The sequence below is a fragment of the Callorhinus ursinus genome, unplaced genomic scaffold, assembly GCF_003265705.2.
Source record: "Callorhinus ursinus isolate GAN/ISIS: 27379988/994484 unplaced genomic scaffold, GSC_fseal_2.0 scaffold12, whole genome shotgun sequence".
NCBI classification, from domain to species: domain Eukaryota; kingdom Metazoa; phylum Chordata; class Mammalia; order Carnivora; family Otariidae; genus Callorhinus; species Callorhinus ursinus.
Window position 1 is genome coordinate 48,219,755 of NW_027397074.1, and position 18,181 is coordinate 48,237,935.

The 18,181-nt window shown below is 39.5% G+C and overlaps 1 protein-coding gene across 4 annotated transcripts in view; it reads left to right on the forward strand.

Moving 5' to 3' along the window:
• Nucleotides 1-14,513, forward strand: part of BBS9 (Bardet-Biedl syndrome 9) — a 474,925-nt gene extending 460,412 nt beyond the window's left edge. For all 4 annotated transcript variants that reach the window (XM_025873123.2, XM_073899047.1, XM_025873126.2 and 1 more), the window contains 2 exons: nt 13,749-13,859; nt 14,075-14,513. In XM_025873123.2, coding sequence (XP_025728908.1) covers nt 13,749-13,859; nt 14,075-14,106 — 143 coding nt within the window. In that variant the 3' untranslated portion in view covers nt 14,107-14,513. The remainder of the gene's footprint in view (nt 1-13,748; nt 13,860-14,074) is intronic.
• The last annotated feature ends 3,668 nt before the right edge of the window (nt 14,514-18,181 follow it).

An 18,181-nucleotide genomic window follows, 5' to 3' on the forward strand; every position in this document is an offset into this window, starting at 1 on the left:
TAAAGTCATATAAAAATAATTGGTGTTTGCTTCCTTCAAGGCATACATTTAAATACGTTGCTTTATTCCTTTGCTCCTTGGCTGCCTCCTATGTTTAGTAACTCTAGGTCAGCAGACTTCCTCTTTTAAGGTTCATCTGCTGGCCATTTCAATTTCCCATGAGAAAGCAAACCTGCCACTCTTTTACCCTTTTATCTTAATGTTTCTTCCATTTATGTCATATTATCTTGTGGGTTTGCATTTCTCAGTAATAATGGCACTGCTGGTAAATAGAAAACAATGAATGTGATTATGCACCCATCATCGTCATCGTCATCATCATCTTCTTCTTGGTGAGCCTTTTTAAAAAATTCCTTTTGTGATCTCAAGAGGGGTGGTCATCTTTGACAGTAACTTATCAGTGATTTCATCTTTTTAAAATTGTTTTAAATTTTTATTTACTTATTATATTTATTTTATTTTCATTCCAGTGGGGTTAACATACAGTGTTATATTAATTGATTTCAACGTAAAAGGAATGCACGCACTATTTTCAAGTGAATTATTTTAATGCATCATTGACAGTTTGGGTTTTGGCTACTTGGTACAGCTAGAAACATTCTGCCGCTGGTCTGCTTACCCCAGCCTCAATTTTCACTTGAGCATTTTTTAGAGTGTCAAATATAAATTTGTGCTGTCCTCATGGCTTGCAGTTTCACGTGTAATTGGCTGTAACTGTAATGACTAATGTATATTGGGGGTTAATCATGAAAATAATAGCTAACATTTATTGGGAGTTTACTGTGTGCCAGGCTCTGTGATGACTATATTACAGGCATTAACTAGCTTAATCTTTTTCTCTCCTAAGATAAATGCTATATTTTCTGCATTTCTGGGAAAAGGAAACTAAGGCCCAGATTTATGTGACTTTGTTCAAGATACAGTGAAACTTGCCATGCAACGCCCCTTTTCAGGATATCCCTCTCTGCGATCAGTGGGCTAACATTATCCTGTGTACATTTCCCTTTTCTGTAAGATATGACATTGTTTAATGGACTATTTTAGAAATGTATCACTAGACAATAAAGTTACTTTGGAATGAGTCCTGAGTGTTTATTCAGGTTCCCCATTGCATTTGAAGAATATGATGGAACAGGCACTCTCCAGAACCATTGTGTTCTTTTCTCTTTACTCTGAACCTGTTTGTAACCAGAGTGACCCAACTGAACTCTTCGTTTCATAATCATCACCTAGATTCTGTCATTATTAAAAACAACACAGTTTGGTCAAGATTATGGCTTTTAATTGGGTTGTGGAAAGAAACTCAAGTTGAAGAAATGTTGCCAGGATCATTGGGGAATTAATAGCCACTTGATGCAAGAGGGAGGCTGTGAAGAACACTGGCTCTCTTATTATGTGGTGTCCAGGCAAAGTAGAGTTATGCTTTTACTATTTCATTTCATTTTTTGAAAGAAATTATTATTGCAGAACTATTGGCTTCCTTTCTTTCTCAACTGTGGCTATAATGTTTTATTTGTGCATGTGTACTTTTGAGAGAGAGTTGGTCTCTGAAGTGGGAGTTAGGAGAGGAAAGTATTTGAAATGGAAATGTCTTAAAATCATGTCTCTTTCCAGTTGTACATTGGATTTCCTTAGGATTTAGAAACAAAATGGAAATTAAAAACCACAATCACCTTCTTTTTGAACAAGAAAATACTGTACTTATCAGTATAGAAAAGATCTAGTTGAAAGACAGTAGATCTTGCATTTCATTGCAGAGTGCTCCAGACATTGATCAACTGGCAAGGAAAAGCAAATATTAACTTTCTCTTCTTCCCCACCTTCTCACTATCGCCGGGTAATACTTTCGTATTCCTGTTTGGGGGATTTAATGGCCTTGTTAACATGTGGGAAAACATTGTGATTGGAGGCTTTAACAAAATGGTGAGTAGGTTGTTTTGTTTTGTTTTGTTTTGTTTTTTTTAAGTTCCATGTTTATGTTCTTACTGGGTTTGTGTCTTTCCAAGTGCTCCAGGTTAAGAACTAAATGTGTTAGAAAAACAGATGTAATGCAAGTAAATAGGAAGAGTTCTCATTTCCTTCAGTGAGCAAAGCTCTGAGTTCCTGAGCAGTAATTTATGGTACCTTCTCTCCATGTCAGAAGTTGTGCTGACCCCAGCTTCTTTCTCCTCTTTTGTGTCATAACTGATTAATGATCTATAGGGCCAGACAACAATTTACCTACATATGGTAGGGGGTCATAATGCACTAGCATAGTGTAAAGATCACTCTTGCCAACAATTAATTGAGGAATTCACTTTATGAAGCCCTGTTTACAGACTGACATCTGGAGAAATTCTTAACCTGGATCCATTCCAATCTGTAGGATTTATGGACTGCACTTGCTTTTTTGTAAATAGGATTCTTTTTCTGCTTGGTACATTCTGTTTACATAATTATCAATGGATGAAAATGGCTATGTTCCTGTACTTCTTAATCCTCTGTACCAAGTGGACCTAAATTCTAAATGGTGGTCTAGCTAAAAGAATACTTAGACACCTATCATTATTCAAGTTGTGGAAACCTCTTAATGCCAGGAGCACCCTGCTCTCTTAAATACAGACTCTAACTGGAGCCCTTATACCCCAAGGGACTTAGTATTTAGCCTTTATGGGGATTTTAAAACTTGTTGAGACACATGCTAGACCTCTTAAAATATATTAGACTCCCTTTTATTCACACACTTGGTCTCTGCTATGAGGTGTGAAATGGAAATATTTTCAAACATAGGTACACACATAGTCTTGAACACATTTTAAGTTCTCACTGTGTGGGGGGGATCAAAGCTTATTATTAAGCAGCAGAATTAGATTCCCAAACAGTCCATGGGTTGTCATGGTGGACACACATTACAGTGACCTTCACCTGCCTCTCTTTGCTAGACATTATTATCTCTGTTGGCTGGTAGATGAGCTACTGTCAATGTGGTCAGCATGGCATCTGCGAATACAGGGAGATAGAAAAGTTGTAGAATGGACTGAAACAGAACACAGGAAAGCAAATATTTTATGTTGGAACTGGACACCTAGAACTAGATGGAAAAGCATTTTCTTCTTCTGCTTTGCTGAATTTTGAAACTGTAAAATTGAACCAAGTTAAGGGTGGGGTGCTTCCACATTACAACAAAATAAAGGGCAGAATGGAAGTAGAGATGAGAAAGATACAGACCTATGTCATCCAGTTCCTCCTTTAGAGTAGCAGCAGCATCATATGATATCAACCTGATTTACCGTGCTGTGGTAGAAACATATTCAGCGATATCATACATTTGCAACAGCTTTATTTCCAAGACGTGTTTTGATGAGGTCTGTGCCTGTTGTATTTATTATGTATATGTATGTATACACATTTATATAAATATATATATATTTTTTTTTTCTGGAACACATCTGCTAAGCAAGCACCTTTCTAAACCCAATTTCACAGAAATGTTGACTCTCCAAAATTACTCTTAAGCACAGAACAGTTACACACACACACACACACACACACACACACACACACACACAGGTCATTAGTCATAATATTTCCAACAAGCATAACCTTACCACTTATGATGTGCTTTTAAGGAAATGTCAAGTCCAAGTATGGGACAGACCAGACACTTTGATCTGAGGTCCAATTTAGATGGAGATTGGTGGGGGATCAATCAGGGAAGTGCAGCCCCACTTTTCCTCCAGAGCTTTTTGCCTTTTATTTCCACTGTAGCCCTTGTGTAGGTCTTTAGTCTGTGTTTTATCCACAACTCTTCTTAGCTATCCCTCTTATTCTGCATTACCTTTTCCGAACTGCTAATGTATTTTTTATGCTTGAATATTTGATCATCTGCACCTTCAGTAAGTTGCCCCAAATATCTTACATAGGAGTATGTTCACAGAGTCATGGCCTACGTTGGTGATTCATCCTTCTTCTTTCCCTTTCCTTGCATTCTCTGTCTCCCTGTCTCCTCTACCTGCATCCTTCCTTCCACCGGTCCATTTTGCTGAAAAGTTTCTAAATACTCAGCTAAAATCGCTATACAAACGTACAGTAGGATACTTGGCTTTCTAAGCTTATGCTGTCCTTGGGTTAGAAAAAAATATATTTAAGAACAATTGGGAAAATAAACACAGTAAAGGAGAATTATCAGAAAAACTCCTGTACATGTCTGTGTGCCTCTGTGCTTGTGTGTGCCCACACTCACACGTGTATAGATAGAGAAGGGGGGAGGATAAAGAATATAACATTTCCCAATGGCTCTATTTATAGAGAAATTTATAAACTACTACTCAAGTCTCTTTGGGAAGCTCTTCATATTTAAGATAGTGAAGTATTCTTTTCGAAGCACCCATTCCCCACTCTTTACATGAATTATAAACCTTTGAAATGAAATCTGAATGTTACCCTCAAAAAAATACTCTATCCATCAACTAAATCTTGGTTAAATGAAGAATATCACTGGTGTGTATTTTTGAGGCTTCTGCTGTTTTTCATTCTAAGTGGCAATTCAAGCCACGTGAACAGATGATTCTTTGGCTGGCAAGTCAGAGCAGGGTCTGGGGTCATTTGTGATTCTCAGTGTCACCTTGTTTGATTCCTCTCAATTATGAAGAAAAAAGAAGAAAAGTTTTTTTCCTCCCTGAAGGAATGGAACATTCTCACCCATACACCCAATTGACTGCAAAGGTCACCTTTGCAAGAAAATAAATCAGCAAATCCTAAAATATACCCAAAGAACAGCTTGCCAACCTGCTGGATTTTCTGTATCATTGAAAGGAAGTACTAGTTAGGACAGCCAACTCACAAATCCATTGAGATCTTTCTGGAAAAGGAGGAGTACTTGAGAAAGCTCTAGTGGTTTAGGAAGCAAGAGACTCAGAACTAGCTCTGGGACATTAGGGGCATGAGCTACCTTCTCTGAGCCTCTGTTTTGATATCTACTAAATGAAGGCAGTTGAACTGAAAACCGAGTTCTCTGATTCCACAAAAATGGTGCAGAAAGTACATCTTGCCAAAAAAAATTAATAGAGGGCAGAGATGATAAAATGTACTGTGTACTAAGAACTAAACTGGGTGTACATGGTCTCATATAATCCTCCCAATAGTCCTCATTAAGACCCTCTTTTTACTGATGGGGCAACTGATAACCTGGCCTGGGTCCTGCCGCCAGATCCAGCCTGGTCCGCTACTGTGAGCTTCACCGTCTAGGTCAAGTCTCACTGTTGGCCTCCTTCCCCTTCAGTGGCCTCTCCAGTCACCACCCACTTAGCTTTCACTTTTGATAAAAGGAAAGATAAACCCCTGGAGACAATTCTAAAATATTGGAAACCTTAAGAATTTATAAAAAGAAACCTCCTATAAAAATTTTTCCTCAAGTCTAGTCATGAGAAAAACATCAGATAAATTCCAGTAGAAGGGCATTCTGCAATATACTTGACCAGTACTCCTCAAAACCATCAAGGCCATCAAAAACTAGGGGAAGTCTGAGGAACTGTCACAACCAAGAAGAGCCAAAAGAGGTATGACAACTAGTGTCATGTGGTATCCTAGATGGAAAAAAGATATTAGGTAAAAACTAAGGAAATTTGAATGGACTATGGACTTTGGTTAATAATAATGTATTAATATTGGCTCATTGATCATAACAAATGTATCACACTAATGCAAGATACCACAATAGGAGAAACTGTACAGAAGATATGTAAGAATTCACTGTACTATCTGCTAAATTTTTTTGAACATCTAAAATGGTTTTGAAAAGTAGTCTATTAAAAAAAAGTTTATCACTGCCCAAACCAAAATATTGTAGCAGTAGGGTAAACAATATGCTTTTTTTTTTTCAATTTATGTGTTTCACAATTTATTTATTTGAGAGAGAGAGAGAGAGAGAGAGCGAGTGAGTGCACACAAGCAGGGGCAGGGGGCAGGAGGGAGTGGCAGAAGGAGAAGCAGGCTCCCTGCGGAGCAGGGAGCCCGACCCGTGGGGTTCCATCCCAGGACCCTGGGATCATGACCTGAGCCGAAGGCAGACGCTTAACTGACTGAGCCACCCAGGGGCCCAACAATATGCTTTTAAACTAGTACTGCTCTTACTACTACTACTACTACTACTTCTACTTCTACTTCTTTTTTTTTTTTAAAGATTTTATTTATTTATTAGAGAGAGAGAATGAGAGATAGAAAGCACAAGAGGGAAGAGGGTCAGAGGGAGAAGCAGACTCCCCGCTGAGCAGGGAGCCCGATGTGGGACTCGATCCCGGGACTCCAGGATCATGACCTGAGCCGAAGGCAGTCGCTTAACCAACTGAGCCACCCAGGCGCCCTCTACTTCTACTTCTACTGCTTCTCCTTCTCCTCACCCCCCTCCTTCTCCCGTCTCTTCGTCACCCTCTTCCTCCTCCAATGTCCTCCTCCTTCTAGTTATTCTAGTAACTGTAAGGTGATCTAACAGTGTTAAAAACGCCTCTAGGATCCTTTAGAATTAGGATACTGTAAAAAAGTAACTTTCTGTGAGCCTTGGATTAGGCCAGGGACCGGCAAACCATTTCTGGTCCATGGGCTAAATCTGGCCTCCTACCTGTTTTAGTAAGTAAAGTTTTATTGGAACACAACCAGTGCTCATTCACGTTTACATTTTGTCTTTGGCTGCAGTTGCACTACAATGGTAAAACTGAGTGATTGCACCAGAGATCAGATGGCCTGCAGAATTTAAAAAATGTTTACTATCTGGTCAACCCCTGATTTAGACTATTTGGGTTATAAGGTAGAGAGTGAGGCAGGTCAGTGGGGCCATCAGAATTCACACGGGGGTAGGATCAAATATTAGAACTCAGCTAATCTAGTAGAAGGAAAAGTATAAGATAGGGCATGAGTAAAATAGAGTAGTCAATTTCAGAGTTGGCCACACGTTTAAGGTTTCTGGGCACTTTTCTTTTTTTGTTGCAGAGCTGTGTCTTTGGTCCATAGGTGCATCAGCCTGTGTGACCCCTACCCTTTCACACTCCCACCTTTATAAAGGGACCTTTATCTTGGCCGATTTATTCTTCTTTTGGTGTTCCTAACTTTTACCTGAAAATAGCCAAAATTTCCTGTGTTTTTCAGTGTGCCAGGCACTTACACACACTCATCAGTTTCTCTCTTATGAAGGAGGGATGCCATAGTTTCTATTTTATAGATAAGGAAACTGAAGCTCGTTCAAGTGAAATAACTTGCGCCAGAGGACTGGTTGGCTCATAAATGCTGTGCCACAGTTTGAATCGAGGATTCAAAGCATGACATTAAACCCCCTACACCATGCCCACCTTCAGTGCCGGAACTGGCTTTCACGAGCTCATGAGAGCCAATTGTTGAATTTTTAGGTATTCTGTGAGCTAAGTGACAAATTCAGCCACTATTAAAAACTAAATTATGTATTTTTATAATCAAATACATTGTATCAGCAACAAAGATAATATACTTAAAAACTCTTTACTATTTTACTACATTTTACTCTATGCTCTCGAGGTGGTTGGTGTCTACAGAGTCTGTGTGGTGAAAGTGCTAACTGTGTGCTCCTTGTGCAACTCTGCCAAGCTCTTATTTGGCGATGCCACTTTGGCTGCTTGAGATTGGCCATGTTGGGAGTATTTACACCATGGACATGGGCAAACACTACAGATCAGGGCTTTACTTTTCTCTCTTGCCAGCTAGCTGGTTATATATTTACCGACGTGTCAATGTTTACCTTGCATTCAGATTTTGATCTCTAGCTAGTATTCTAGAGGATAGTCACATTTGTTTCTGCCTGGCCTCCTATCCTGACCTTTGAATTCTATAACTTTTATAGTTAATGCCACAGTAGCAACCTACAGAGAGGACCTGAGCTCTTTTTTTTTTTTTTTTAAGATTTTATTTATGTATTTGACGGAGAGAGACACAGTGAGAGCAGGGGCAGAGGGAGAGGGAGAAGCAGGCTTCCTGCCAAGCAGGGAGCCCGATGTGGGACTCGATCCCGGGACCCTGGGATCGTGACCTGAGCCGAAGGCAGGCGCTTAACGACTGAGCCACCCAGCCGCCCACCTGAGCTCTTTTTTATTGTTATTTTTATATGTTTGTTTTTCTGACAGTGGGTGGAAATTCCTTAGCGTGATTCCCTTGTTGAGAAAATATGTTCCACCTGGTTAAGGAGGAAGTTCAACCATTTTATAGTTTGCTTTTAAATGCAGAGACAGGTTTGAGGATGGTTTGGACTCCCTAAAAAATCCTCGAGTTGCATTATCTTTATAAATATAGTGTGAACTCCTATTCAGAATTTTAGGTAAGGTTTTTTACTTAAATAATTTTCTGGCTACATGAGGATTTCTGTATGTATTAATGTGTTATTAACTTGCAAAAAAACAAATTTTTACAGCTACGTATGGTTAACACAAATGAGCTTGCACATAATTTGGTAACAATTCAGAGGAATAGGCAGTGTAGTAAAGTGCCTCAAAAACATCCTCCTAAACGTCATTGGTGTAGTCTCCAATTTATAGACTATCTTGTTCCAACTGCTCCTGGGCTGATTATTCACAGTTCATGATACATGCTTCACATTTTTAAAATTTTTCCTGCAGGGGTTAGCTACCACTTACAACATTGTTCTCTTAGTCCCAACTCCTGACTGCAGTTTCCCTTACTGAATCTCCTCTTATAAAAGGGCATGGAAGTAGAAGTGGATCCCCATCATTGTGGTGGGAGCAGGCACTGGGGAACCTGGACATCTTCCCTGGCAGGGAGATGGGGCCTGGTCTGGACACTGTGCAGTGAGGGAGCTGCCCCTAGATATTTGAGTAGAACAGAGATCACATAAGTAAGTCGTGAGAAGCCCCTGTTGTTGCCACAATGACTTTGCTGGCTATCTGAACTTTAAATAATGAGGAGTTTGCTGAATAATTATTTCTAAACTCTAATTCTCTATATCATATTGATTAAGGTAGACCATATCTTGTGTCACTGTTGTTAAAATGTGGCCAGAAGACTGGCATCTGCCTGTAGACTTTTTGTGAACCTGTTAATTGAGAGTGTTTAGGAACTTGTAGCAGTTGACAGGGTACTTTTATAAAGATTAAGTGTACTACTAATAGATGAGGGCTGGTGTATTCATTTCATTTTTCTAGTAACTCCTTTTATTGTTATTACATTTTACAAACGTATTAGTTTAGATAGATTAGAAATTTTTTAAAAACTGGTCCTTTTGAGAAGCATGGCTGCCATGGGAAGAGCTGGGCTGCAGCTCATATAGACTTGCTGTGTGACCTTTGGCAAATGATGTAATCTTTAGGTTTACATTTAATAAGTTGAGACTTTCTAGCAGAACTGACACTTAGTCTTACAAAGCTAAGTCAGTGATACAAAAAATGTCAAAATTTTAGTTTTCTTTATGAGCAAGATGGTGGGAAATTCAGTCTCAGTTATTATTGCCCACCCCACCTCCCCTACCTCTTGTCTCTCTGGGGCTCAGAAAATGAGGGTGCAGTACTGTGAACAGCCTCATTGCCTAAGCATACAGCAGAGGCTTGGTGGATGAGAGAGTCCTTGCTGAGGTTGGAACTCCTGATCCCCAGCCCTCCTTGTGCCTGCATCTCCATTCCTTGATGCTTTGCTCCCTTGGGGTGGTCCAACCTGGCTCTCTTTACCCCTCTGAATTACCACTAGAGAAAATCTTTCCCCAGAGATACTTTCCTATCTTCAGTGAGCTCAGTCTATGGAAAACTAAGGCTAGAAAAGAGAGTATTTTCAGGCTACTTTTTTTTTTTTTTTTTTTTTTGGCCCCAGTACAAATTTCTGAGGCATGGAAGCGCAAAATGGCCTGGAGAAATTTGGGGGGAAGAGGCACGGGGCTGGGGGGAAGCTGAAGAAAAAACACAAATTAATATCAATAATTTTATAATTGTAAAGTGGGGCCAATAAACCCTTACTGATAGGGTTGTCTGAGGATTGAGTAAGCTAATGCATTGAGAATTCATAGCCAAGTGTCCAGCACACACTAGGTCCATAGTACTATGATTTCCAGATCAGGAGGTCCCTGGCTCTCACTTGTTTTTGCCTGTTGGCTCTTATGTGTTGCACACACAATGTGTGTTTGGATGATTTCATCCGGCTGTGGTTTTTCTTCCTTTCTATCCTTTGATGATACAGGCTCTAAGCCAAGGGTACTTCATCTGGCATCCATGGAACCCAGGCTCCACTCCCACGGATGGACTTCAGAGGGTCTCTGATAGTCTGGAAGTTTTATATGTTATTTCTATTTACTGTTTATTCTGGAATTTTTAACAAACAAATGTTTTTTATCCTAGCAAAAATCTCATCAGATATACTCATCTGTCCTTCTTAGCAGATTCAAATGCAGTAGCTGTGGGGTGAGGACTAAGATTCTGCATTTCTCACAAGCTCCCTGGTGATATCCAGTGCTGTGGGTCCAATGATCTCACTTAAATTAGCAAGGCCAAAGTGGCCTTCTGACTTTAAGGATGTGCCTTTCATTGCCTATTAACTTCACCAAACTTGCCGTTTTCTTTTTTTCCAACATATCTGGTCATCAGAAGCAGCCGCCCTATTCGGGAATGCTTATAATTATAAATATTTCCACTCCACAGCTATTCAATCTGCTAGTCTTGACCTCTACATGCACTTCATTCCAGTCAGCCATGGATGAAAGCTTACATAATTACATAACAGGGTTTTGCCCATCACGTTTGCTCCCACTCATGGAGCCCCCATTTCTTACACATAGGTGGGCAATCTAACCTCAAAATTTTGTGTTGGAGGCCTGCTTTTTAGAACTATTTCCAGTGTCAGTGATTTTTGCAATAAAGCAGAGCCTGAGGGAAGGATTAAAATGATGGTTTATTTGACAAACTCAGGGAAGGGAGGATGAGGAAAAAGGTAAGGGAGTCAAGGAAATATGTGATATAATATAAAGTGTTTCATCCTTGGTTCTTCTCTCAAAGAGCCATGAAGAGACCCAGCAGATACATCTACCCAGCACACAGCAGTTTCCTGGAGGTTGGCAAAAGGAAAATAATAATTCAGGGCCCACCTGGGGAGAGGCAGGAGGGGAATTCTCTGCTCAGCTTTTTTCCTTCTCCCATTTTCCATTGGTCAGGATGCCAGATCCCATAGCTTATTCTTTCTTCCAAACTGGGAGGTCGGAAACTCTAGGCGTATGGTTGGGCAGTCTGGCTGAATCGAGGCATCCGAAAAAAGAGGGGGGTGGGATTCCCAGGGCAAATGACTGGTCAGCCCTGCAGTGGGATTTGAGAGATTTTTTTTTTTTTATCTCTTTGTACTAAGGACAAGGAAAAAAAATTTTGTGCCAGGAAGAAAAGAGGAAATTACATAAGTTGTTCATAGTCTGTAATGACTGACTTGTCCTTTTATGTCCATGTGATTAAAGAACTAGGAAGTGCTTTTAAGTCTGTATCCTTTGTCTTGCCTCAGTATGAGTCAGCTGGAATGAAAGAGGTGGACTCTACTTAATCAGTGCAGATCTGCCTCTCTCCACAAATGTGTGGCAGACACTGCTAACTGATCACTGCAGTCTTCCCATTTGTTGGCTGGGTATACTTCTTCCCCACTCCTGAAGTTTCTTTGTGCGTGAAGATAGCTATAGGAGTACAACACTCCTGGCCTCGCCCTGCTTCCTCCCTCCCTCTGCCTCAGGGATGCCTTAAACTGATTTGTGAGTGTGCAACGAGAAACCAAGCCATTCCTGGTCCTTTTTTTTAAAGATCAGTTTCTGTTCTGCAAGGAGCGCATCACTTATTTCTGTTCTTCCCTATCATTAGTCTTACAGAAGTACTTCTCCCTCACCCCACATACCCTAGTTTTTATCTCAGTTGGGTGAGGGGCCAGGAGGGGAAGGGTGCTATTTCTTGGGCTTTGCCAAGGTCCCAGCACCTCGGGGCCTGCCTTGGCCTCACAATACTCTAAGCAGTGCTCCTGGCCATCACACTCAGTGGATTGGCAGGTGGAATAAAACCTGCTGACACCTGAGTCCTGCAGTCTCAAGTACCTCTTTGGCTAATGCTGCAACTGAGGAGCCATAGAGTTAAGTGATCAGATGACATGCGCTTTAGGTGTTGTCAGGCTTGGGTGTGAGTTCGGTCTTATTCCTTACTCCTTAGGAGCCGTGTGACCTTGGCAAGTTACTGCATCTCATTAGATCCGTCTTATCTGTAAGATGAGAATAATAATATCTATTTCATGGTTTCTAGAAACTAAATGAGATAATATGGTCAGGGTTTCTAGCATTTAGAAAGTACTCAATAATGATAGTTATTGTTACCATGATATACAGGCTTTGGAAAGAGATTAAAAATAAGGGGCGCCTGGGTGGCTCAGTCGTTAAGCATCTGCCTTCGGCTCAGGTCATGATCCCAGGGTCCTGGGACCGAGCCCTGCATCGGGCTCCCTGCTCAGCGGGAAGCCTGCTTCTCCCTCTCCCACTCCCCCTGCTTGTGTTCCCTCTCTCGCTGTGTCTCTCTCTGTCAAATAAATGAATAAAAAATAAGCCTGGTCCTCCTTCTGGATGGGGCCCTTGCCATTTTTAGATATAGCCAGGCAAGTTCCATTGCACTGTTGGAGAATTCTAACATATCCTCTTGGGGAACGTCTGAGGCTACCTCTAATTCTTATTTTATGAATGTGGAGATTGCTTTTCTCTCAAGTTTCCCTTGGCATCAATTTCTTTTTTCAGAGTTGATGCAGAGGGATGAATGATAAGGTGTATTCTCCTTCAGACTTGGGGTCTTGCCCCTTCCCTCTCATTTGAGTGATGTGGTTTACAAATCAGCTCTGCGATACCCTGTCTTTCCTCATAAACCCCCTCATGCACACAGCCAAACTTGAGTACAGAGGCTTTGGACTCAGTGTATGAGAAGCCTCAGACAAGGAAAAGAAAAAAAAAAATCACACTACATTAACAAGAAGAATGGCTTTGGGAAAAAAATACGTATAGTATACAGTATGTCAGTACATTTCCAGGAAATGGTAGCAAATTAGTCAAATCAAGTTACAGATACAGTCAAGAAGTTATCACAAGTCTCCCCTACAAGATTTTGGTGAATAAAATCAAATGACTTATACCCAATATTTTGAAAGTGCAGTGGTGCTGGCTCATCCACAAGTCACTGTGGGAATTGACTTGGAATTGAAAGCTTCCACAATGCAGCATGTGGCTTTGCTGTTGAATTATGAAGTGTCTGTGTCTGTACTGTGAAGTGCTGAACACAGGGATAGAATCAAAGTCCAGAGATATACCACCACAGTCACCGTCTCAGGATACCAGCAGCCTTCCACTTTGCTCAAGAAAGGTTGCATTCCCTTGTGGTCAGTGTGCTTTTGTTTTTATAGTTTCTGATGCTCTGATATTAGAGAGAATTCCTGCTGGGGTACCCTTATATTACAGATATCACATATGCTATAGGTTTTGTCCTTTCTGACTTCAAAAAGAAGAAATTTAAAGACAACACCACTGCTGCTATTGCTAAGTGATCTCGGTATAATATGTCTTTGGGGGCAATAACTCATTCCCAGTATTGTCACCAAAGAGAGACATTTAAAATTATTCTTTTTGGTCTGCTCCTGAAGATTGTTGTCACATCATTGGTTATCTTTATGATTGGTATGTTCTTAAGCTGGGTTGCCGTGTGGAGAGGCAGATTTTCCTACACACTGCTCAAAATATTGTATGTATTTTTTCCAACTAGGTGGCTGTACTGCCATCCCAGAATCAGACTTAGAGGAAAGATCAATAGAACAAGACTCCACTGAACTGTTTACCAACCACAAACACCTCATTGTGGAGACGCCCATGCCTGGTAAGAAAATGGGTGGCCTTCACCAATGATATGTCAGGGATAGTGGCACTCTGGTCAGTTCTTGTCATACCAGAGAGCCTTTTTACAAAGCTGCTTGTTTTCCAACTTCTTCATTCTTCCCCTCAGCATTGGTGCAGTTGAATTTGATTATTTGTATATTCCTTTCAATATTGAAAACTTTTTTCTCTCTCTCTTGCTCTCTTTCTTTTTTCTAGAAGTTTCACCCCTCCAAGGAATCTCGGAATAGTTCAAGTAGAGTTGTCTGGATGAGGGGAAGATGGCTTTTCCAAGGCTGATGCTGTGTGGACCTCATGCCAAGCACAGATGTAGGGCTGGTCCAAGTGCTTCATCCGTCTCACCTGCTTGGAGATGATACTATATAGACATGGGGATTGGGATTTTTTTATTTTGCTGGGAGGACTTGTAATACCATGGGCAGGTCAGTTGAAACTTGTCTTACTGGGAAAAGCTATTGCCGCTTTTTGGTCATCTGTATGCTTATAGCCATCGGATATAGTGAGAGGACATCTTTTGGGGACAGACTTTATAATGCAGAGACCTAGATCCAAAGTAATTTGATACCCCATTTTTTTCACAGAATTCTTATATAGTAAGTGTATCAAATTTAATAAAGCATCTCATTGTCCAACAAAATCTTGGATTTGACTTTTAATTAGAGGGTTTTATAGCTGGTTTCTCTACATTTTTTCTTCAAAGGAAAAAAACTGAAAGGAATTGAAAACTTTGCTACTCCATGGTAACACTCAAATATAATTGTTTTATAAATAAACTACAGAATTTTCATATGATCTATTTATTCTAAAAAATGGAAGAAGGTAAGTTTTTAGTATTGTATGAAAATGTTAAAATATTTTTAGGGAAGGTAGTATATTAACATCCTCTTTAGATTACCCCTGGTGACACCTTTTAAAAATTCAGGTTGTAAAAGGATTCACACATTGGAATTAAAATGTAAGGTTTTTTATATTCAAGAAATAAAGGAGATTTTGCCAATTTCAAGTTAAAATTACAGTTTCAAGACTGATTTAAATAAATTAAAAATAAGTCTGTGCCAGTTTTGGAATGCCTGTCAGTCAGTATAAAGGGGGATATGGTTCGTGGTTTTTCTATATGTGAAATGTCAAAAAACTGCAGAGGATGTGTTATTTATTATTTCTAGCATTCTTTTTTAGGAGATGCAGCAGAAGATGTAATACTTTTAATTGTCAAGCATGGAAATGGACAACTTCTAGCCTTTGGACCAGAATCAACCATTAGGTTAATTTCACCCAGCCTCTGGGGACCAGTAAAAGATGTCATGGCTCCGCGAATGACTATAGTTGCAAAAAATGCAACACTTCTGATCATCTTTAACAACTTCATTCAAGAAAGGTTACAAAACAAGTATATTACTTCTCAAAAAGGTGTTTCCGTGTTATGTCTCTCTCTCTCTCTTCCTTTTTTTTTTCTTTTGGATGTTTGTTTCCTGTGGTTGTTTTTTGTGCTGTGCATATCTCCATATGCTAATTTCTGTTCTCCTTTCTCTCTTTTTTTTTCTTTCTTGAGTCATGCCCTGTTTGTATGTGTCCTTCTAACTGTCTTTCTTTAACTCTTTTTCTCTCTTGTGTTTCTATGTTCATCTGACTTGATCAGTTTTTCTTTTCCTTCACTTATTCGCCCCCCAATTCTTTCCCTTTATTTCCTATGATGTAAAACCCAAATATATTGTTTGATTTGTAATGGTTACTTTAAACATGGGCGAGTGCAGTGATTTCTCTCTCTTTCAAATCCCTCCTCCATTGATTTCCTTTTATTTGTGTCCTCCACGATTGCTCACTTCTGTGAGAGAGTGACTACCAGTGTAAACTCAAAAGGTTTCCTACCTTCAGTTTGGGAATTTAAGGTGACTTTTGTTCCTACAATTACATGTCATACTGAGAGTTTTTATGTTAAGATGTATATTTCTAAATGTTTTCCTGGAAATCATTATCAGTATCTTAAGTCTATTGGCACAACTACTTGACCAAATAATTTTTTTTATTTGAATCACTAGTACAGAATTCTATATACATACATCATACACATATTTCTAAAAAATCTAATTATATTTGCATTTTACTAGCTGCCAAAAGGAAAGAAGGTACTAATTAGCCTTTTCAACATTATCAAATATAAAATATAAGTTCTAAAATGATAAAATAATTTGATTCATGATTTTAAAATATCTTTTGATAAAAAAATTTCCTAAATTTAAGTTATGTAACTGTCTTTTACCCTTGATTTTAGTATGATTTAAAAACATACATAAAGTGTTTCTACTAGCAGCCAAGAATTATGTTATCCTTTGAAGTGACTTTTTAAAGATCAAGACCCAAATAATTGTTAACTGTTCTCATTATTTTGGCACTAGTATTTCAGTCTTTAATAACAATTGTCCATTATCTCTTTCATGTATGTGTGTGTGTGTGTGTGTGTATACATGGTCTTGAAATCTTAGAGTAACTCAGAAAGCTTTAAGAAGTAAGATGATCCAGGTTTCTGATTAGCCAAATAGTCTCATTATTACCAAATATATCAGAATAGGTACTAATAAAACAGCAAACATTTAGTAAATTCTTACTGTGTGCTAGGTACTGTATATGCACGATTTCATTCACTCCTTACAACATTACTGAGATGTAGATAATGTTATCTCTATTTTGCAAATAAGAGTACTGAGGTTTGTAGAGGCCAAATAACTTATTCAGTGTCCCATAGTTCGTGTGTAGCAGAACTGGGATTTTAATCCAGGCTGATTCCAAAAACCCATATACACACCCAAAATGTAGAGATTATTGGTAAGACTACAATAAAATACATTTTAAACCTGAAGGTTTTTGGTCCAGGATAGCTACATTTTTTAAATTTCTAGTATGGTTATTTTAAAAATATACCTATTTATATTTCTCCTTTAGTGAATTACCTGTTCATGTTCTTAATTTTGGGGGGAGGTTGGTGATGGTGGTAATAATCTCCTTACTGAATTTTAATAGCCTTTTGAAAAATCATATTAGTCTTTGGTTGATCTGGTATGATATCGACACTGTTTTCAGTTTTTCACTTGTCTTCTAGTTTTGTTTCTCGGTTTGTTTTTAAGGTCGTTTTCTAAAATTTAAGTAGCCAAATCTATTAACCCCTTTCTTTGTGGTTGCTGTCTTTGGTGTCCAGCCTGGGTGGTCTGATACCCTCTCCTGCCTCTTTTCTGTGCCAGTATAAGGTCCTGCGCAGGCTGTTGGGTTCTGTGCTGTAGCAGGCTTCAGTCATACAGATTTTATAAGACACAGAGCTGTGTTCTTTTCTGCTCTCATATCTCACAGAGTTTTATATGAAATGCCTCCTAGGTTTTACCCAGCTTCTTCACCCTGGGGAAAGTGACCCAAGTAATAGACCCCACAGTTTTCAAAATCCTGCTCCCCTCTGATGCTTGGCCCCTCCTGTGGACTCTCCTTTAGGATGATTAGCTTTCCCCAAAGATTCTTTAGCAGTCTTATAATTAGCCTTGCCCGCTCCCACACCAGCCGCCAGACATGGCCAGACATGTTCCCATCCCATGTGAGCACAAGTTGGGCTCATGTTGGGTGTGCTATGCCCACTTAAATCTATATGTACAGAGGCAAGAGAGGCAAATCATTTGTTACGGAGTCTGTGCCCCAATCCCCCCATTCTCTAAGCTTTTTGGTTCCCCAGCCTCACAAGGGACTAGCTTGGTGTTTCCATAGGTCAAGTATACCTGGAACCACAGGGGATCCCTCAAGTTGAGGAACATCAGATTGTGTTATGAATGGCTTTGTTGTAATTACATTAATAAAAAATTATTCTCTGGATTAAAAGTAGCTAAGCAAAGAGACCTCTTTTTTTTCTTTAATAGCTGCCTCTGACTAGTCAGCAGTCTATCACAGTGCATGTGATCCCTATCACATAAAAATGTAGGTGAAGATGGGCAAAAAAATCAAAGTAAAATATATGTGAGGAGTGTTTAAACTCCTTAAAAAGCATTATATAAATACAGGATTGACAGTGGTCATCTGCCATGGCACCGTGTCCTTCTTGTGAGCCAAGCAGTATTATCCATGGCCTCCTCTTCAGAGATGAAGGGTGTATCCAAAATGGTCAGAGAGCTGATGAGGGACAGGCTGATGAGAAGAGCCCAAACTGGGGATTTTCAGCCTTAGTTGCACCTTACGATCTCTAATTTTCTTCCCTTTGCTGATCTGTATTTTCAGAGTATTCTGTAATGAATATGGATTTCTCTTGTAATAAGAGAACAGATCTCAACCTTGTGT